The sequence below is a fragment of the Leguminivora glycinivorella genome, chromosome 4 (assembly GCF_023078275.1).
Source record: "Leguminivora glycinivorella isolate SPB_JAAS2020 chromosome 4, LegGlyc_1.1, whole genome shotgun sequence".
Taxonomy (NCBI): domain Eukaryota; kingdom Metazoa; phylum Arthropoda; class Insecta; order Lepidoptera; family Tortricidae; genus Leguminivora; species Leguminivora glycinivorella.
Genome location: NC_062974.1, coordinates 15,186,742 through 15,205,082, shown reverse-complemented (window position 1 = coordinate 15,205,082; position 18,341 = coordinate 15,186,742). Strand labels below are relative to the sequence as shown.

The window sequence follows — 18,341 nt, the reverse complement described above, 5'->3', positions numbered from 1 at the left end:
AGTGGCGATAAATTAAAACACGACCGAAGGGAGTGTTTTAAATCTACACGAGTTACGAATTTCCTTTTCGCACGTGTATCGTACGACGTTTTTCAGTACAGATGAGCCTCCGAAGTTTCGACCTGACATATAATGAACCACTTCTCGCACTAGTGCGTAAAAAAAACACCATCTGTACTGAAAAATATATTATATTACATTTCTCAAATTGGTTACCTAACATTCTAATGAATTTAATTGGGGTAAAGTAAGGATTCCAATGATACATCACTTATTTAAATCGGTTAAGGCATTCAGAAGTTATGATGGAACAAAGAATCTCACATACCTACATACATACAAACATAAACGTTGAAAACAATACACTCCTTTTTTGGGGCAGTCGTGTAAAAATATGGTCAGATAAAGGCAGAGTTAATAGGTAAGTACCTAACTATTTAATGAGTCGTACGGTCAGCCAAGAAAGTGGTTTACCACATTTCGAATCTATTTATAAACTCATAAGGTCGAAAAGTGGTAAACCACTTTTTTGGCTGACTGTACATATCAAAATTATTCAATAATTATAAAATGATAAGTGTAAACAAATAAACTATTTCATACACATTAAACGGACTGCAAATAAATTCATCCTCAAATGTTTTATTCATCCTGATGTCGTAATAAAATAATCTGATTTAGAAAAATACATCAAAGCTACGAGATATAAAAGGTCGCAAAACTACTTAAGAGATTTCGCAGGCTTTCAAGTCCTCAGAGATAGCAGATCCGCAGCATTGAGTTCAACTTGAGGACGTTTATTTGATAAATAATATTTGTATTAGCCAATGTCACTATTTATAGGATTCCGTGAGCAATGTGACAGAACTGAACTTATATTAGTTCGGTATTTTCGTAACTACTTGGCGTTATTTTTTCGTGAAATCATACTGATTTTGAAATTCAAATTACAAACAAACGATAAATAGTTAATGCGTGTGACAAAACGACACAGAACTGTTGTTGGACAGTACGATTCGTTTCTATTGTTGCACATATGTATGTCGTAGTTATATACTATATACCGGTCATTCAATATGCAACTCATGCATTAATTATACATAGGTAGATATTGATTGATACCTATCTTTGATCAAGCGTGTCAACACATGTATACAAACTAGTAAAATGAATTGCATGATAATTATGACATCATTCATATATAATTTTATTTTTAGTATAAGCTCGAATTGACCTGGTGCCGTAGCCGAATGGCATTTCTGCGACGCGAAACGAAAACGAAACGCCGCGAAAGGTAGTCTGGCTCTGTCGCGCCAATATGCTAGATCAATAGAGATAGATATCTACGAGCGTTTCGTTTCGTGAGCATTTCGTGAGCGTTTGTGCCATTAGCGATAAGTAATAGACCCCTACTTATAGGTATATGTGCGTAATTTCACATTTAGTCAAAGCGTTTACATACAAGACAGTCCTTTGATCAGCAGACATACGAGCACTAAAATGTTCCTCCTACACGTTTTAGAAACCCTAAGAAAAAATCTTGTTTAGTGTTAAACGCAGTGCCAATAGGACGCCGAACGACTAATAGCAACAACAACGTCTACCTCGAGCTAATGCAATAGCGCAGATAGAAATGAGCGAACATCTTGCAGGAGACGGCTTAGCTTACTTCCACTAAAAGCCCACTTAGAGATCTCTTCGGGAACGGATTCGAGCCGAGGGCTCTCCAACTTTTCGCGGAATCTTCGGCCAATAAGTTATTTCGGGGTCGACGTGAGTAGTGTCGCTCGGAAATGCTTTGGCAACTTCAACAAGTATTAATGCAGGTAACTGGCACCGATCGTAGTGAATATGTTTTTAATTTGTTTTCAGTTGTTATCATAACTTAGTTCACACGTATAGTATAAGATTTTGCAAAAATTACATTTTTGGCACAAGCTTTTATCGCCGACTGTAAATTTCTTACAACAGTCATCTACTGCTCTCCGAGATGTTTCTGAAAACCCCTTACTCGATGCGGATACGTTTCATAACAGGGTTCCTATAACCACCTTTCTGCTCCATCTTCAGATCAGCTCCGTGATACCATAACATTGCATTGTCACGTGATTTACATATGTGTGCAAAATTTCAGCTCAATCGGAAACCGGGAAGTGGGTCAAATTTAGCTTCTACGTTTTGACGCACACTAACATACTAACAAGGCAAGTTGAATAAAAGCTTAGTAATTAATACGTAACTAGGAATACATATGTTGTAGGTAATATAAAGAACCTAATCCCATTCCCTAAGTAATATTAAGTTAGGTACTTTCATATTACTGTAGTATGTAGTATGGCGCTGAACAGCGCCAGCTTACTTCTAAACTTCAGAGCTTTGTATTTTAAATTTTGATATGACGTGTCCGTAATACTAATGAATAACTAATTGTACTCGTCAAATCATAACTGTAGCCAATTAAGTCTGACTAGTTTTTGCGCATATTGCAAATTTTTCGACACAAACAAAGCTAACAAAAGTGGAGTGCAATTTGGAAAAACACGGCTGGAAACCATTATCCAATTTCGCATTTTCAAAATTCCTAATTAAGTACTGTCTGTATTCCATATGTAATTGTGATCATTCCATTCCGAGCGGGCATTGCAACGAGCGCTCTAGTCTCGGGGCGTTTGGGTCCAGGCAGGCAGGAGGGAAATACGCCCGTGCTCCGCCAGGGCTGCCGGCGTAGCCGAAGTGACAATCGTTGATGCTATGTGGTAATCGAAACGCAGTCTGACCCTGTCGCGCTACTACAGAAGCGCGATAGGGAAAGCTAGCCAAGAAGCGTAAACGATTGTGATGTTGGCTAGGTACCCTGCTCGTGCGGCATGCGGCGCGAGTATAACATTGTTGCGACTCGTTGTGGCATGTTATTGCAAACCCACATACGTGATACTGCCGACTATCTGACATTTCATGCCGATGAACCGACTACGTGTGCATACTTCCCCGGCATACGTATAAAATACCAAATGGATTGTGAATTTATAGAGCAATAATGCGGAATAGCAACAATGATTAACGAGTTTCTAGGATTACTGTCTTCTCAATAGTTATTAGGTAGTAAGTACACACTTTAAAATCAAAATTAAAAACATTATTACCTATTTTATATCATGATCAAAGTGTGTAGGTACGTACGAAGTAAATATAGATGCGATGTTGGCACTTCAAGTATAGGCATAAAGCCAAGCTTTAGCCCATGAAAGTTTACTGAGCAGAAGTCAGAATATTCCCCATAAAATACACTCGAAATACACATTCGATAAAAATATTTCTTTAAATTCTCCGGTGCTCGATATTTTGTTTTTCACCGCAATATTTTCACAAGTCAATAATTCTATATAAAGACGGTCGAAGAGGCAAATCTTTTTAACCGATGCGGGAAACTAATGGCACAGGCGAGGCTTTCGGGGAAATCCGCTTCTTGTTGTCAATACGGGGCAACGGTGATGGCTCCCTCGCTAAGCCTTTATTTCACAAGTAAGAGCACACTATCTTCGCTTTTATTGCGGCCGTGCCGAGCTACAGGCGTAAGTAAATGCAGTATAACCTAACCACAAAATTAAAATTTTGAAAAAACCCCCGACGGCGACATAGTGGACCGATTTTCAAATGGCAAGAACACTCCCGAAACTCAGCTTTCAAACAAAAAAAACTAAATCGAAATCGGTTCACCGGTTTAAATAGGAAATCGATAGAATTCTTACGGATGTTTTTGGTGCTTTTTTTAAACGGGGACTTTTAAGTCTTTGGCAGGAGTTTCCTTGTTTTTAGGGTTCCGTAGTCAACTAGGCACCCTTATAGTTTCGCCTTGTCTGTCCCGTCCGTCCGTCCGCGGATAATCTCAGAGACCGTTAGCACTAGAAAGCTGAAATTTGGTAGCAATATGTATGTCAATCACGCCGACAAAGTGGTAAAATATTAGAAAGTCGAATAAAATGTTTTATTATGGTACCCCCCTACACATGAAGAGGGGAGTTTTATTTTATTTCAACAAGTGAGATATATATTGTTGGATAGGTATTTAAAAATTAATAGGGGTTTTTGAAAATGACTTTTTGATATTGTTAATATTTTTGGACATAATCGCTCCAAAAGTAAAAAAAATGTGCCTCTCTAACTTTTAAACCATAATAAGTTTATGTTTATATGAAGAAATAATCAAAAATGTAGAACTTTTTAGACTTTCTGGGAAAATTATTTTGAACTTGATAGGTTGAACAGTTATTTGAAAAAAATACGTGAAACGACGGAACCCTGCACTGAGCGTGGCCCGACACGCTTTTGGCCGGTTTTTTTCTATGGTGCTGTATCTGAGCTCTGCCTATAAGTCTTTGTTTTACTCTTAGCTCAATGTTGAATACTACTTGTGTTTACAGCACAACTGCAACACTACAATGACGTGTTAGCTTTCCAGGACGTTCCGTAAAATAATAACAAAGACAAAATATGTAAAGTGCCAAAGCTGACATTGATCAACGATACTTTCCAGTTTAGCAACGCTTGGCGTCTGAGCACATCATGTTTTAGCAGTAAAATAGTTTCAAGTTAACTAATGACTTTCTCAATCATAGTTGATGACGGCGAATATACGTGTTTCACGATAAGCTAATACTAATCTGTGTCTCGAGTGGGGTGCAGGGAGCACTGCGGCTCAAATGGACCGGGTCCCCCCTCCGAGGTCTGTGGGAGCACGCGGTCCATGCAGGAGAGGTTGCTACATACACACACTATGAATGTACAATTTATATAGGTCATGAAATGGCAAAACAATAAAAAAATTATACAAGCTCGATATACACATCTAGAAATACGTGTTATCTTTGCTCAGAGGCAGATTGCATTAATGAAATTATGCCTATTTGTTTTAAGTTAAAATGTAGAACTAAAAAAGTAACCAAAATTAATCTTTAAATATACGATGCGGTTTCTATATTGTCGACCTTTTATGTACATTAAGAGGATACGGTAGTGAAAATGCTAAAATGGAAAGGTGCCCCCCTTTCAACTTGGGAATTTTAGTTAAATATACAAGTGTTATTAACTAGATTTATCGAAAAAAAATTGTCCATTAAGAACAACTCAGTCAAAAAATATTTCAAAAAAATCTTTAAAATCGAGGTTCTGCTCTCGACTCTTTCCTCCTTCAAAACTTAGTCAATCGGAACGAAATTTGAGAATCTGAATAAAAATGAAATAATCTATGTCGAACCGTTTAGCTTTTTTGGTTAATTGTTACCAATCTTGAGTATCACACCTTTTTTGCGCCACAATGAAAAAGGCCGTTTTGGAAATTTTTGATTGGCTCTAGAGTCTTTAAAAAGCAGAATATCAAAAAAATCAAAACGGTCCGACACAGATAAAAATAATAACAATTGTGTTGAAAAAATCATTGCTCTATCTTCAAAAACCAGGGAGGAAATAGTCGAGAGCGTTTGTATGGAGAATTGACCCCTACCGTATCGTCTTAAAGTACGACTTGAGCCGATAGTGTATCAATTAGCCGTCATCAGTATGGCCGACAACGTGACCACCGGCGCCGGAGCTATGGGAGCACTCGCGGCTTATCGGCGTCCGGTCGCGACCACTAGCGGACACACGGCCCGTCCGCTTTACCAACATTATCGTTTACAATAATCAAAGACCTATACACCGTGTTTCACTTAACACTAAAAACCTGAAAACAGTTTGTTCAGAATCGAGAGTAGAATCGATTGAGCTATATCTTGATGGGGGTAATATTTTTTGTTTAATTTGTATTATTAGCTATTTTTTACGTGCCCATTCTATTGTATTCGTAATGCGGCATTGTGTATATCGCATTGCTAGAGGTTGCTTACCTTTTTCAGTATTTAGGGGTATTAATACTGGCTGGTTACTTGGACGATACTTTTTCCGCTACGAGTTTGTTGTTTGTCAGTTTAATCTTAATGTTTATCATAAGTCATAACAAATTGAACTCGTACCTAATTACAACCTTGTCATTTTGAATGTTGGGTTGAAATTTGCTTACCGCGATTACCTGTCCAATTTGAAGTTTACTGTGACAAAGCTTTAAAGTGTTTTAGAGTGACATCTTAGCTGTCTATTGGTCAACCTTATGTCGTTGCAGTAACGTACACAAATAAATAGTTTTAAGGTTTATGATAGTAGTTAGCAATTATTTTATTGAGCGTAGAGTTAAAAGTCGAGTAGAGCTGTACAGAAAATTAAAAATTCAATTTAAAAAAAAGTAAACATCAGATTTAAATACGAATACTCTAGATGAGTTTAAAAAAATAAAAATCAGTTGGGGTGTCTGAGGTTTTGAGTGATACCGGAAACACGTTGTATAACTTCGTAAAGACCGATAAAGTCTAAGAAAAAAACGTACCTCAAAACCATACAGAAAAAGGTACGGTGAGCTAGATGGCGATACACCTTTGGGGTACGCTCGGCTAGATGGCGCTAATTTGCAATAATATAATATTCAAATTGAGAAGTTATAACATTGAAGATCTAGCAACGGTAAACTGACAAATCTTCTCGCTATGCGGAATGATACTATGTACCAAGTACTATATGACTAGTAGCAGTCATGTCATAAATATGGCCGCCAACGTATGGCGTGGTATTAATGAAACAGCGACAGTTTGCACACGTTGTGTTGTTATATCTCAAACGGCAACGTTTACAACTTGAAATACTCAATTTATACAAAACCACATCAAACCACACGCAATCCGTTCAGTACTTTTGAGTTTATAGCGAAAACGTATACGTAGGTTACGGTGACCGCTTTCCATCAGGCGGACCATATACCTGTTTGCTACCGACGTGGTGTAAAAAAAAAAACGTATACACAGACAGACGCGCTGTGGGACTTTGTTTTCTTTGGTGGCGGAGCATTGCAGCAGCGGCCAACGGGCACTCTAAAGCTTTTAGATAACCGGAGGTATAAAATCTTTTAGGTTAGAGCTGAACGTTCTAATTGCAAATTACCATGCAAGCTCTTTATCGCCAACTTTATTCAAGGAAAATAACAGGTATTTAGATTGCCAATTTCTCGCCGCTGCAGTCGTATTTCATTTAGCGTTTAAATTAAGCCAACGACGACACTTTATGAACAATAGTTAGGTAATATAGGTACCTACTTATACATTAACTTATCGCATAAGATGATAGTCTAGCTTTATTAATCTGTTTGAGATCTTTGTACATTGCCGCCATTATTTACTTACGTTACAACATGCAAAAGGTACTACCGATACCGGATTAATTACGCTGGTCTATAGACAGCTTGAATAATACACGAGAGCAACGAGTAGGGTCTACGAGTAAATAACCAAACAAGCTAAAGAAATAGTTACGTAAAGGAGAAAAAGAACTACGGCCGTATTTGAACCATGCATATAAAATAAACTCATGGATTCTATACTAATCTGTCGGTGTCAAAATTGACTTTTTGGTTGAAAAAAATCACTATACACATAGACGGATCTTATAATTATGATTTCTTCGAATACGAACGAACTCTACTCTATATATCTATTTATCCAAATATATGGGATGTGTTCACACTGTACAAAGTGTACAATGGGTGTCCCTTTACTGAAAGAAAAAACTAGATTTCATGTTCGTTCAGCAATTTTTTTGGTTAAAATAGCGCCTACGTGCTCTTTGGTTCAAACTACAAGCTTGATTTTGTTAAGTGCAACTAGTACATTCTACAAGTTTTATTTTATTTGAATCAATGTTTTATTTGAATCAACAAGTCGATTTTATAAAAGCAACATGTCACATATTGTTTTAAACATATGTTTGGCTGATTCAATCAAATATCTTTTAACAAGTTTGACCTTGTTGTTCGTACAAATTCGACTTGTATCATCAATATTCTTAATTATTTATTCCGCTTACTAAAATACTTTTGTTTCAAACAGATAAACCCGCAACAAGTACAACTTGTTAAATTCACAAATCAAATTTCTCTCAGTGTTGTGCTAACTAAAATGTGTGACGCAATTATCTGCCAGGTCTAGAAATACAACATGCTTACCTAAAGGATGTGTACACAACGCACTGGACTGTGCTCACAGGTTTAGGAGAGACAACTGAAGCAAGCCGTAGGCGAATCACTACCTATGAATATATTAATTTAATAGGTACTAGTAGTACTATACTTCCTATCTACTGAGCAATGAGCATTGAGCTTACCAGAAGTTGAACTTAAAGTCATTAATTTATTATACCTTGGGCATGTTTAGGTATTTTATTCATGTTGACCACGACTAGGAAGGTAACTAGGTACGCATCTTATTTTTATCGTAAATTAAAGCTTATGAGTGTTATCATCAACACGCTCCACAAGTTATCGCGTATTATTTGGGTAGTAAGTGCTGATGTGATGATGTCTTTCGAATTTTCGAACTTAAATTAAAAATAAAACTGCCGTTTCCGATTTCTACTTATAGAACGAAGCAATAAAAATCTTCCACTTAAAAGAAAATATTTATTTGAAGATTTCGAACAGCATCACTATCTACTATGCGGCTATTGCCATTTTAAAAATAGCAATAATTTTAAAGTTTGTAACAAACGCATCAATGTATGAAATTTGGTTTTAATTGGAAAAGGAAACTGTATTCTGTATAGTCGAGTTACGGTCGAGTTTGCGGTGAGTAAATCTTGTTTTTAAATCATGTTGGTAACGAAAGCGAGGTGCAAACTCCGCGTTAGGGTTGTAAATCATATCTTCCTCCATTTATATGGACACTTTATTACGACGGCGCGTTCTAAATCAAATGATAAAATGCTTCTTATTTTATGTTTCCTACTTTCCTTTCGGTGCTCTACGCATATTGTCGTCTCGCGAGTAGGTGTCGGCCGTTAAGTGATGTGTCCTTAGAGTCGGCATGTCGAGCATTTGTCTTATAGATTAAAATCTCTGTACCCTCGGCGTTAGTATACGTTTGTAAATCTTAATAGTAATCTTATTTATTTTTAGATAGGTAGGTAGAACTATGCTTGCTTGTTTGCTTGTGTGAATACATTTTATTTGAAAATAGAGTAGTTTGGCAAACGTGATACAAGAAAGTAGTTAGCGATATACCAAAAAAATCATTTAATATTGACCTTACGGTTTATTTTATTTTACTTCATTGGAAAGACATTAAGTACAATATTGCAGATTCTAACCTAATAGGCTAATAGCATGTGTATTCTAAGAACTATGTAAGTGATAAAAAATCGACAAGTCCACTGCTGTTAGTCGAAGAAAACCTTTGCTCGGTCGTATGGTATTCCGCCTTTCGTAACTATCGAATGAGGCACAGTGAGGTTAAATACGTAAGAAACTAATAGTAATATGATAACAGGCTGTAGGTACCTTGTAAGATCCGAGATTTTTGACGGAGCACGCCAGCCGCACGCTCCGGCCGGCCGGCACCGTCATGTTCTGGATCACGTCCGTGAACTCGGGCTCCTCCACCACTGCAACAACAAACAATACAGTTACGACTACCCTCCGGCTACCACCCCGACACACTTCACTACGGTGAATTGCCTGAACAGAGTTACGAACGCGGGGTAATAGGCGATTGGCGTGATAGGAAGGCTAGTAAAACAACGCGAGTCGAACTCTACGATACGAGGTTTAGATAATAATATTGATCAGATATGTCAAATAAGGGACGTTTTTGTTTGAAGAAATGTCATTTTTGGCAAAAATGTTTGACCCGGCCATATCGTATATTGGACGAACACTCTAGAGACGATAATATGTCTGTCATGTAGTGTTAGACGATTTAGTTAAACAATATGAAATATGTAATTGTTTTATGTACATTGATGTGTTATATAATAACTAAAACCACAGTTGCCTAATGAAGAAGGATTACGCAGTTATTAATCACCCGATACCTCACGTTAAATTACTAATTACAATTCTGACTATTGATGTAGTCTTACAATAAGCCTGTATTAGACTTGTGTTGTGGGAATTGTGGGTAAACGCTTTAACTAATTCAAAATACTCTGTCTATTTGTGATCTCTGAGGTTTTCAGTACTTGCTTAATATTAGGCACATCCCACACACATCCTATCATCTGGGAAAATAGTTTTAATTTTGAATTTATTGCTCGAGGGCACAGTACATAATGAGATTTGGAATAGGTAGGCAACACTTACGATCGGCACACAACTAAAAGGGATAAAAATTTGGTAGTAAAATGATAAATGGTTTCTATTTTCGCCGTCTATAAAAAGTTGACAGCGTGATGTCCGTAGTTATGAGGACATTTTTGTGTCAAAGGATACGATTTGTAATTCGCAAATTATCAAAGCAGAACGCTTTTAAACAAATTGAGTGGGCGATAAGGAATAATGTCGTCGTTTATCAAGCTCCAAGATAGATGGTTGCTGCTCTGCTCTGCCCATTTTAAATGCGTTTGTCTTTTGCTTGCCAAATTGGCGCTCTTTGTTTCTTTCGCACTTTTAGGAACCAGCCGAACGAGGCAATAAAGGTTCAATAAGAGGGCTTTACGGTGGTTCTTGTCTCGGTTAAAGCCGCTAAAAATTTGGAAACCTAACTGGGGCGTTTATGGCCGTTTTATTGACACAAAAGGGTGTCAAATCCAACAAAAAAGATAAAAGAGGTGGCGCGATAAGGCAAACGGTTTAGAGTGTCGTAAAGGAAGAGTTGTCCAGGGGTTGAATGTAAACATTTGTCATTCAGTGAGTCGAGTCGGGCAGGGCGGGAGCTGCGCCGGCTGCGAGCTCCGCCGGTGCGGTGACAACGCGCCGACCGTCTTGTTTGGAGAATAAACTTACTCAGGCTCTTCCCGCTTGTTTACATATCACCGTCTGCCTCAAACAGACTACAATAAATTTATCGAAGGAAGTGATTTGTTGAATCTATTTGTTTTCGCCTCTTCGTAAAATTCCTACATGTTTAAATTCGATCATTAAGTATTAGTGATTTTATCCGACGTGGCGCATTTCAGTGTTTGCGTAGTGTCTACATTAAGCATACAGTGTGGGGGGCGCGCGGTGAGCGAGAGATACCTGACTGAAGATGAAAGCTGCGTTTTGTGTTTGCTCACCTGATCGTATTAGCTCTAAGCACGACGCTCCATTTTCTACTCCGCTGCTCCTGACTCAACCGATGTAGATCGCGCATTACCATCCCCTACGCACCCTATTCGCAGCGTATGCGTTTTCTCAACTGATATCTGTGTTCATTTAAATTACGAATGTAATTTACTAATTTGTTTGATGAAATTATTCCGGTGTATTTCAAAAAGTAATGCACACGTATTGTACAAAACCTAATGCACAAAATCTGTTTATTCTACACCTCAACGAAACTTATTTTCCGAAAACCTATTCATAATGAATGAGTTTAAACTAGGTGACATAAAAGTAAAAATAAATAATCGCTAACCCCAATACAATAATTGTACTTGATTGGTATTGTTTTGTTTTTCAATATGAAAATGTGGTTAAACATTCTGCCTACATTTTTTTGCATAACAAAAGTTGTGACTCGAGAAATGTCAAAACTAAATAGTTTTTGTTTAGAACCACAGTAGTAGGTAGTTGGTAAAATGTATACCTGTAATATAGGTACAATTTCTCATAACGCGCATTGTTATTTTAACACATTATTACGACACCAATGTATAGGTAGAGGAAAGCAAAAACCGTAGGTAATGTTTACCAATTCCCGCCACGAAAAACATCGCCTTACCGACTATGACAAAGGGATTAACCGTTTCGCCGCTACCGCCGTCTGCGGCTTCTTAATTAACCCCAAAGTACCCGCGCGCCGCACGCTCACCGCATGCTTGCTTGCGAGATTATTGCCAAGACTACCGGCCATATTCGAACAATGCTTGACGTTTATTGTAGAAGAACTAACATTTGTAATCGACAGATTGGTATCATACCGTTGTGAAATCTTATACGCTTTGTTTGAATACGCTGTTCTTATTAACAATCCTCGTTCATTTATGTACCGATATTTGATGTTATTGGAAGATGTTTGTGATGTAGATTCAAAGTTTTTTTTTTATGGGATAGGAGGCAAACGAGCAGACAGGTCGCCTGATGGTAAGCGATCACCGCCACCCATGGACACCCGAAACACCAGAGGTGTTGGAGGTGCGTTGCCGGCCTTTAAGATGGGTGTACGCTCTTTTCTTGAAGATTTGAAGGTCGTATCGGTCCGGAAATACCGCAGGCGACAATTCATTCCACAGTTTAGCTGTGCGGGGCAGGAAGTTTCTGGAGAAACGCACAGTTGAGGACTGCCAGCCATCTAGATGATGACGATGGAAATGTTGTCGCGTAGGGCGATGGCGGAAAGAAGAAGGCGGAAGTTAAATTATTTATACACTAAACATCTTCTCGTACATCTAATCCTCACTAGAAACATAATTATTAAGTTTCTAATGACGATTAGACGTTCGATTCGACGTTAACGTTACTAAGTGGCATGGTTATTGACTTAAATTATTTTTATATTGTTTTTATTATCTTCCGACTTCCTTTGTCATATACATATTTTAATATAAACATTGTGTTGTTATCAGTGTAAAAACGATGAAGTCTACCTGTATTTTCCTATTACGAAAATCTATGCGTCCTAAGTATCCGTACTCTATAAACTTGAAGTCTTATCGGAATTTGTCAGGGTGTCGATTACGTCCAGCAATTCTATTAATTACTGGAATTGGGTCGACTAAATATTCCAAAACTAATAATGAATGGGACCGCGTCCGATGTTCCTAACTCGAGAATAATCTTATATTAAAGCTGGCCCTTATGCAAATCAAAGGCGGTCATTCGGAAGTAATCAGGCGCGGATGGGACCGCAGCGCGGCGCGCGGGCACGCTCGGCCCCGGTCCCGACCGCCGCAAATTGACAGCCGACGCATGCCACCAAATTGATTGTGGCTACACAGACACCTCGTTATAATGCCAATGATGCAGCGTAGACAAATAACGCGCCGTCCCAGGAGACTGGACTTCCATTCTTCCAAAACTCGCCGCAATAAATCATTTTAATTTGGTTTTTGCCCTGGAGATCGTATTATGTCCGCCATGCTTGTCGATTTTATTATTTTTGGATCAATATCTGGGCAACCGAGCTTCGCTTCGTATCCTTGACATGTGTCGCCATCTAGTTCAAAAATGAATAGTACCTACATCGAGCGAAAGAATTCTCAGCCTTAACAACACAACTACTCCACACGAGATGGCGCGCATTTCGCCACAAAAACTAAAATAGTGTATTTTTCTATTCGTTTTAGCCTTGACCTGTGTCGCCATCTAGTGTTTGCAATAAATAGTACTTACATCGACCGAAAGAATTCTGTCTTAACAGTACAACTACTGCACACGAGATGGCGCGCGAAGAAAAACGCATGAAAACTCGAAAATTCGCGTTTTCCGGGACCTAAGGATAAGTTAGACCGATTTTTCACCCCCAAAAACCCCCACATAACAAATTTCTGCGAAATCGTTAGAGCGGTTTCCGAGATCGTCAGTGTAAATAAATATATATATATATATATATATATATAAATAAATAAATAAATAAATATACAAGAATCTTATACTTTTAAACGAGCATTAAAAGTATAAGATATTGTTAAAAATAATGGATGATTTATGTACATTTTAATTAATAATAGAAAAATTACATTAGTTACTATCACAATGATGGAACAGATGAGAAGAACTTGGAATGTTTATTGAGTCTCATCCCATTATAGTGATGTAATCTCACACTCTTTTTTAGCAAAAAAAAACATTTAAATATTCCAACTGTTAATATAAATAAATGAGTACATTGACCTGTGTAATTTGAAATTTTCTCAAGATTATTCTTTGATAATAAGTATTAAAGGAATTCATAGTTATTTCATAGTGCCGTAATCACTCATGTGAACACCTCATATTGCCTACGCCAGTTGTATTGATTCCACGTAAGTGCTAGAAAGTTTTGTATTCGAGCTTTCACGAATGTTTGCTTTATCCTAGCCGGCGGCGCGGCTATTGGAAACTAATCAATTAGTATCACAGTAAGAGGTTTTTCCCAGTGCTCACTGCCGCGGGCCATGCTCTCTTGGTAATCTATGTGTTTTTCAACTGAAATAAAAAAGCCACTGGAAAAATTCCAAACGTTACTGATTTAATATGCACTCTGACATTTTTAACAAATGTAGCAATTTTGTAAATCAATGTTTTTATCAATTTATTTTGTTTACTATCTATGATTATTTTAAGACTGCGTCGTCATTCCACTGGTCATTACATTATTAGTTTCTCTATAGTTGTGTTAAAAAACCCTAAAACGCATCAACCACATCAAACAGAGATTTCAAGAAATATTGTACCTTTCAAATGTTGGTCCTAATTAAATACGTATATTAAGACAACGGATCATTAATTTACCGTGTACACTACCGCTGCGAAATTGACAAAGTGGTTTGTACTAAACATTTAAGTTTATACGACGTCCCTCGCCACAGCTGTTGCTCGTAATATTCCCATATACGATCAAATTCTTTTAAGAGATCCGTAGATAAAGAACATGGCGTCGGGTGTTTGGGCGGTTTCGGACTTTCACTTATTTGTATGCTTCACCCTTCGCTGGGACGGGGACGTGACTATTCGAGATACATAAACCCTGAGTGAATACGGAAAATAGAAATAAAGTAACATATTCCTTTAGTGGACGGATTGTGGGAAAAAATATTTACGAGTAGGTAGGTTATGTTGGTTATCTATAAAATATTGTAAAGAATTTAACGTATTTGATAACATCAAAAAAAACTTTTTTAGTGTTAAATTTTTACGACGTAGAGTTAATTACGACACGCCTCATGTACTGCTGCAAAGGCCTTACCCATGGATCTCCATCCGACGTATTAGCAATCTCCGCTCACTAAGACCGTCATCCCGCTCTCCGCCTAGGTCGAGCCTCGCCCGCGGAAATAGACCGTGGCAATTTTTGCCCACCTCTGTGGGTGCATGCGACAGACATGGCCGGCCCAGTCCCATTTCAACTTGGCAGTCTTAACTCCAACATCAGTAATGCCTGTTTTGGAGCGCAGCGTAGAGTTACGGATTCTGTCAATCCGTTTTACTCCTAGCATACGTACAGATACTCGTCGACATATTTTATTGCCTGCCCATCTACCTCGACCCTATGTTTTGTGCGGAAATAATCAAGGTAAAATGTAGTTTTCAGTACAGATGGTGTATTTTTTACGCACTAGTGCGAGAAGTGGTTCATTATATGACAGGTCAAAACTTCGGAGTGCCATCTGTACTGAAAAACGTCGTACGATACACGTGCGAAAAGGAAATTCGTAACTCGTGTCGATTTAAAACATTCCCTTCGGTCGTGTTTTAATTTATCGCCACTCGTTTCGAACTTCCTTTTTTTTGCACTTGTATCGTAATGTACTATTGTAGACGTACCCTAAATGATACAACATTTATAACATGACAAGACACTTATATACATATCGCTATGAAACTTGCCACATACATATGTATATACAACTATTTCATGTAATACGCAAATAAACAAGTTTAAAGGCATCTAAAATGTACGATAACATAAAGTTATTTAAAACTTATAGTAGGTACGTAATTTATATAAAAATCAAAATCAAAATAAAAATAATTTATTCAACAAATAGGCCACAGGGGCACTTTTACACGTCACATGTACATATTTAGAAAATATTTAAAATTGAATTGAAATTACACTTGATACTATACTAATTCTAAGTTCTAACTAAAGTAGGTATAACTCTACTACAATAAAATTAATTAGAGATGTAGAAGGTCTCTAAATGTCGAATTACCAAGAACTACGCTAAATATAAAAGTACAAATACAAAAAAAACGTCTAAAATTACTTTAGAGGTGCAAATGACTCTAAATATCACAACTAAAGATAAAATGTATACTTAATATAATTCTCCTTAGAGATGTATATGGTCTCCAAGAGTCAAAATCATATATTTAAAATATTCACTAAAAGAAAGGAAACAAACGAGAACCGAACAAAGTGTCCTAATTTAATATAAATCAGAATTAAAGTTACTTAGTTATAATAGCCCCAGTAAGCTTAAACAGACCGGTCTTCATATAAAAGATCATAGTAGTACACTTAAACAAGTTTCAAACATCCGAAACCATATAAAAATGTAATATAAAATTGGGCGGTGATTCCGGTCAGCTCGGAATCGGAAGCGTCGACAGCCCTCTTATCGCTTGTCACCGATGGTTACGAGCGACGCCGGAACACCCCTTCAATCTCCTCGCGGCTCGATAGAAACGCTACTGCCCACTAACGATTCTTTTTGTGGATGTTACGTATTCTTTACGTGATATGTGATTGGAAGGCGTGATATTTAATTTAGAGTGTTTATTGTGGAAAACATGTCATTTTAGATTTATTTGCAAACAATTAGCAATATTTATATAACATATTATGTCTCTGTTTAACCCAATGGTTCACTGGTAGAGAATGCCTTTTGGCATTAAGTCCGTCATTTGTACATGTTTCTTTGTGCAATAAAGTTTAAATAAATAAATATTTAAAAGTAACAGGTACACTTTGACCGAGCTAAAGTGAAAAACGAGTTCGATTTCATTTAAATAAACTAATATCGGGTAGTTTTGTATTGTTTACATCTGCGGTGACATTTTGCTGGGACGTAAGTCTTCCGCGACTACGGCCAGTGCAACCTGGCCGAAACGTTGGAAAAAACCGGCCAAGAGCGTGTCGGGCCACGCTCAGTGTAGGGTTCCGTAGTTTTCCGTGTTTTTCTCAAAAACTACTGAACCTATCGAGTTCAAACAATTTTCCTAGAAAGTATTTGTAAAGTTCTACTTTTGTGATTTTTTTCATATTTTTTAAACCTATGGTTCAAAAGTTAGAGGGAGGGGGGGACGCACTTTTTTTTCCTTTAGGAGCGATTATTTCCGAAAATATAAATATTATCAAAAAACGATCTTAGTAAACCCTTATTCATTTTTAAATACCTATCCAACAATATATCACACGTTGGGGTTGGAATGAAAAAAAAAATATCAGCCCCCACTTTACATGTAGGGGGGGGGGGGGGGGTAGCCTAATAACACATTTTTTTCCACTTTTTATTTTTGCACTTTGTTGGCGTGATTGATATACATATTGGTACCAAATTTCAGCTTTCTAGTGCAAACGGTTACTGAGATTATCCGCGGACGGACGGACGGACGGACGGACGGACGGACGGACGGACGGACGGACGGACGGACGGACGGACGGACGGACAGACGGACAGACAGACATGGCGAAACTATAAGGGTTCCTAGTTGACTACGGAACCCTAAAAAGGTAAAATAATGTTAATTAATCGCGTTCGACTTGTGTGTGACTTTAAATATTTGTACAAAGCGTGAGAACTTAAAGTGTTACAGATTTCGATAAACTTCAATTACCTAAGTAACCATCACGTTCCATAGTTTAAGGCTTAAAGTAAGGGCCCATTTAGACGGTACGAGAACTCGCATACGAGTTTTATTACATTGCGGTATTTGATGGCTGTGCAAAATTGTATGTAACCTCAACAGCCCGCAATGTAACTAAAATCACATGCGAGCTCGCAAGCCGTCTAAATCAGGCCTAACCCTTGCATAGTCAGTCGTATCAAAATTGTTATCAACTTAGCTTGGCCCGATTTTATCTATCCATCGTGATAAAAGTCGTAACAGCTTTTCAACCACAGAAAAGATGATTTAGTTTGTTAATAAGACTGAAAACATTGTAGAACACGTTTATTACTGTATTTAAGCGGGTGAACGTTTACATAATAGAGTATCTTAAGTCTGATCACTAATTGAACAAGTGTTTCGAGGCTCACGGGCGCGTAAGTCGAGAGATCTAATTAAAGCACCTGCCGCGGTGCGCCGCTCGAGCCCCGCTCCGGCCCATTATCACGCCCCCACTTCCTATTAGCATTGTCTCCTTGAGGGCGATACTTATCTTTATTTAAATTCACTTCTTGGTAATTGGGTTGACGAGTCGACAACGTGATTTGCATTGATGAAAATTGGCCAGTGTACCCGGTTTCAGTAGCTAATAACTCGTCGGTTAATTTGTTTTTATTACATTTGTGCGATGGAAACGATTTAATCAGCGATATGGTTTCGCGGAAAGCCTCGTAGTTTGTTAATTAACTACGACATTTTATTCAACATGATATTTCATCTATTTTACAAAGTAAATTAAAAGAAGCCTAAACGAAGC

General features: G+C 37.7%; 1 protein-coding gene and 1 long non-coding RNA gene across 2 annotated transcripts in view; one reads left to right on the top strand and one right to left on the bottom strand.

Annotated features, from left to right (window-relative positions):
• The window catches only part of LOC125225106, a 350,675-nt gene that overhangs the window by 27,244 nt on the left and 305,090 nt on the right, over nt 1–18,341 (top strand). The gene's annotated exons all lie outside the window — the stretch shown is intronic.
• Nucleotides 1–18,341, bottom strand: part of LOC125225102 (lachesin-like) — a 171,338-nt gene that overhangs the window by 14,799 nt on the left and 138,198 nt on the right. The window contains exon 2 of the mRNA XM_048128657.1: nt 9,410–9,513. Coding sequence (XP_047984614.1) covers nt 9,410–9,513 — 104 coding nt within the window. The remainder of the gene's footprint in view (nt 1–9,409; nt 9,514–18,341) is intronic.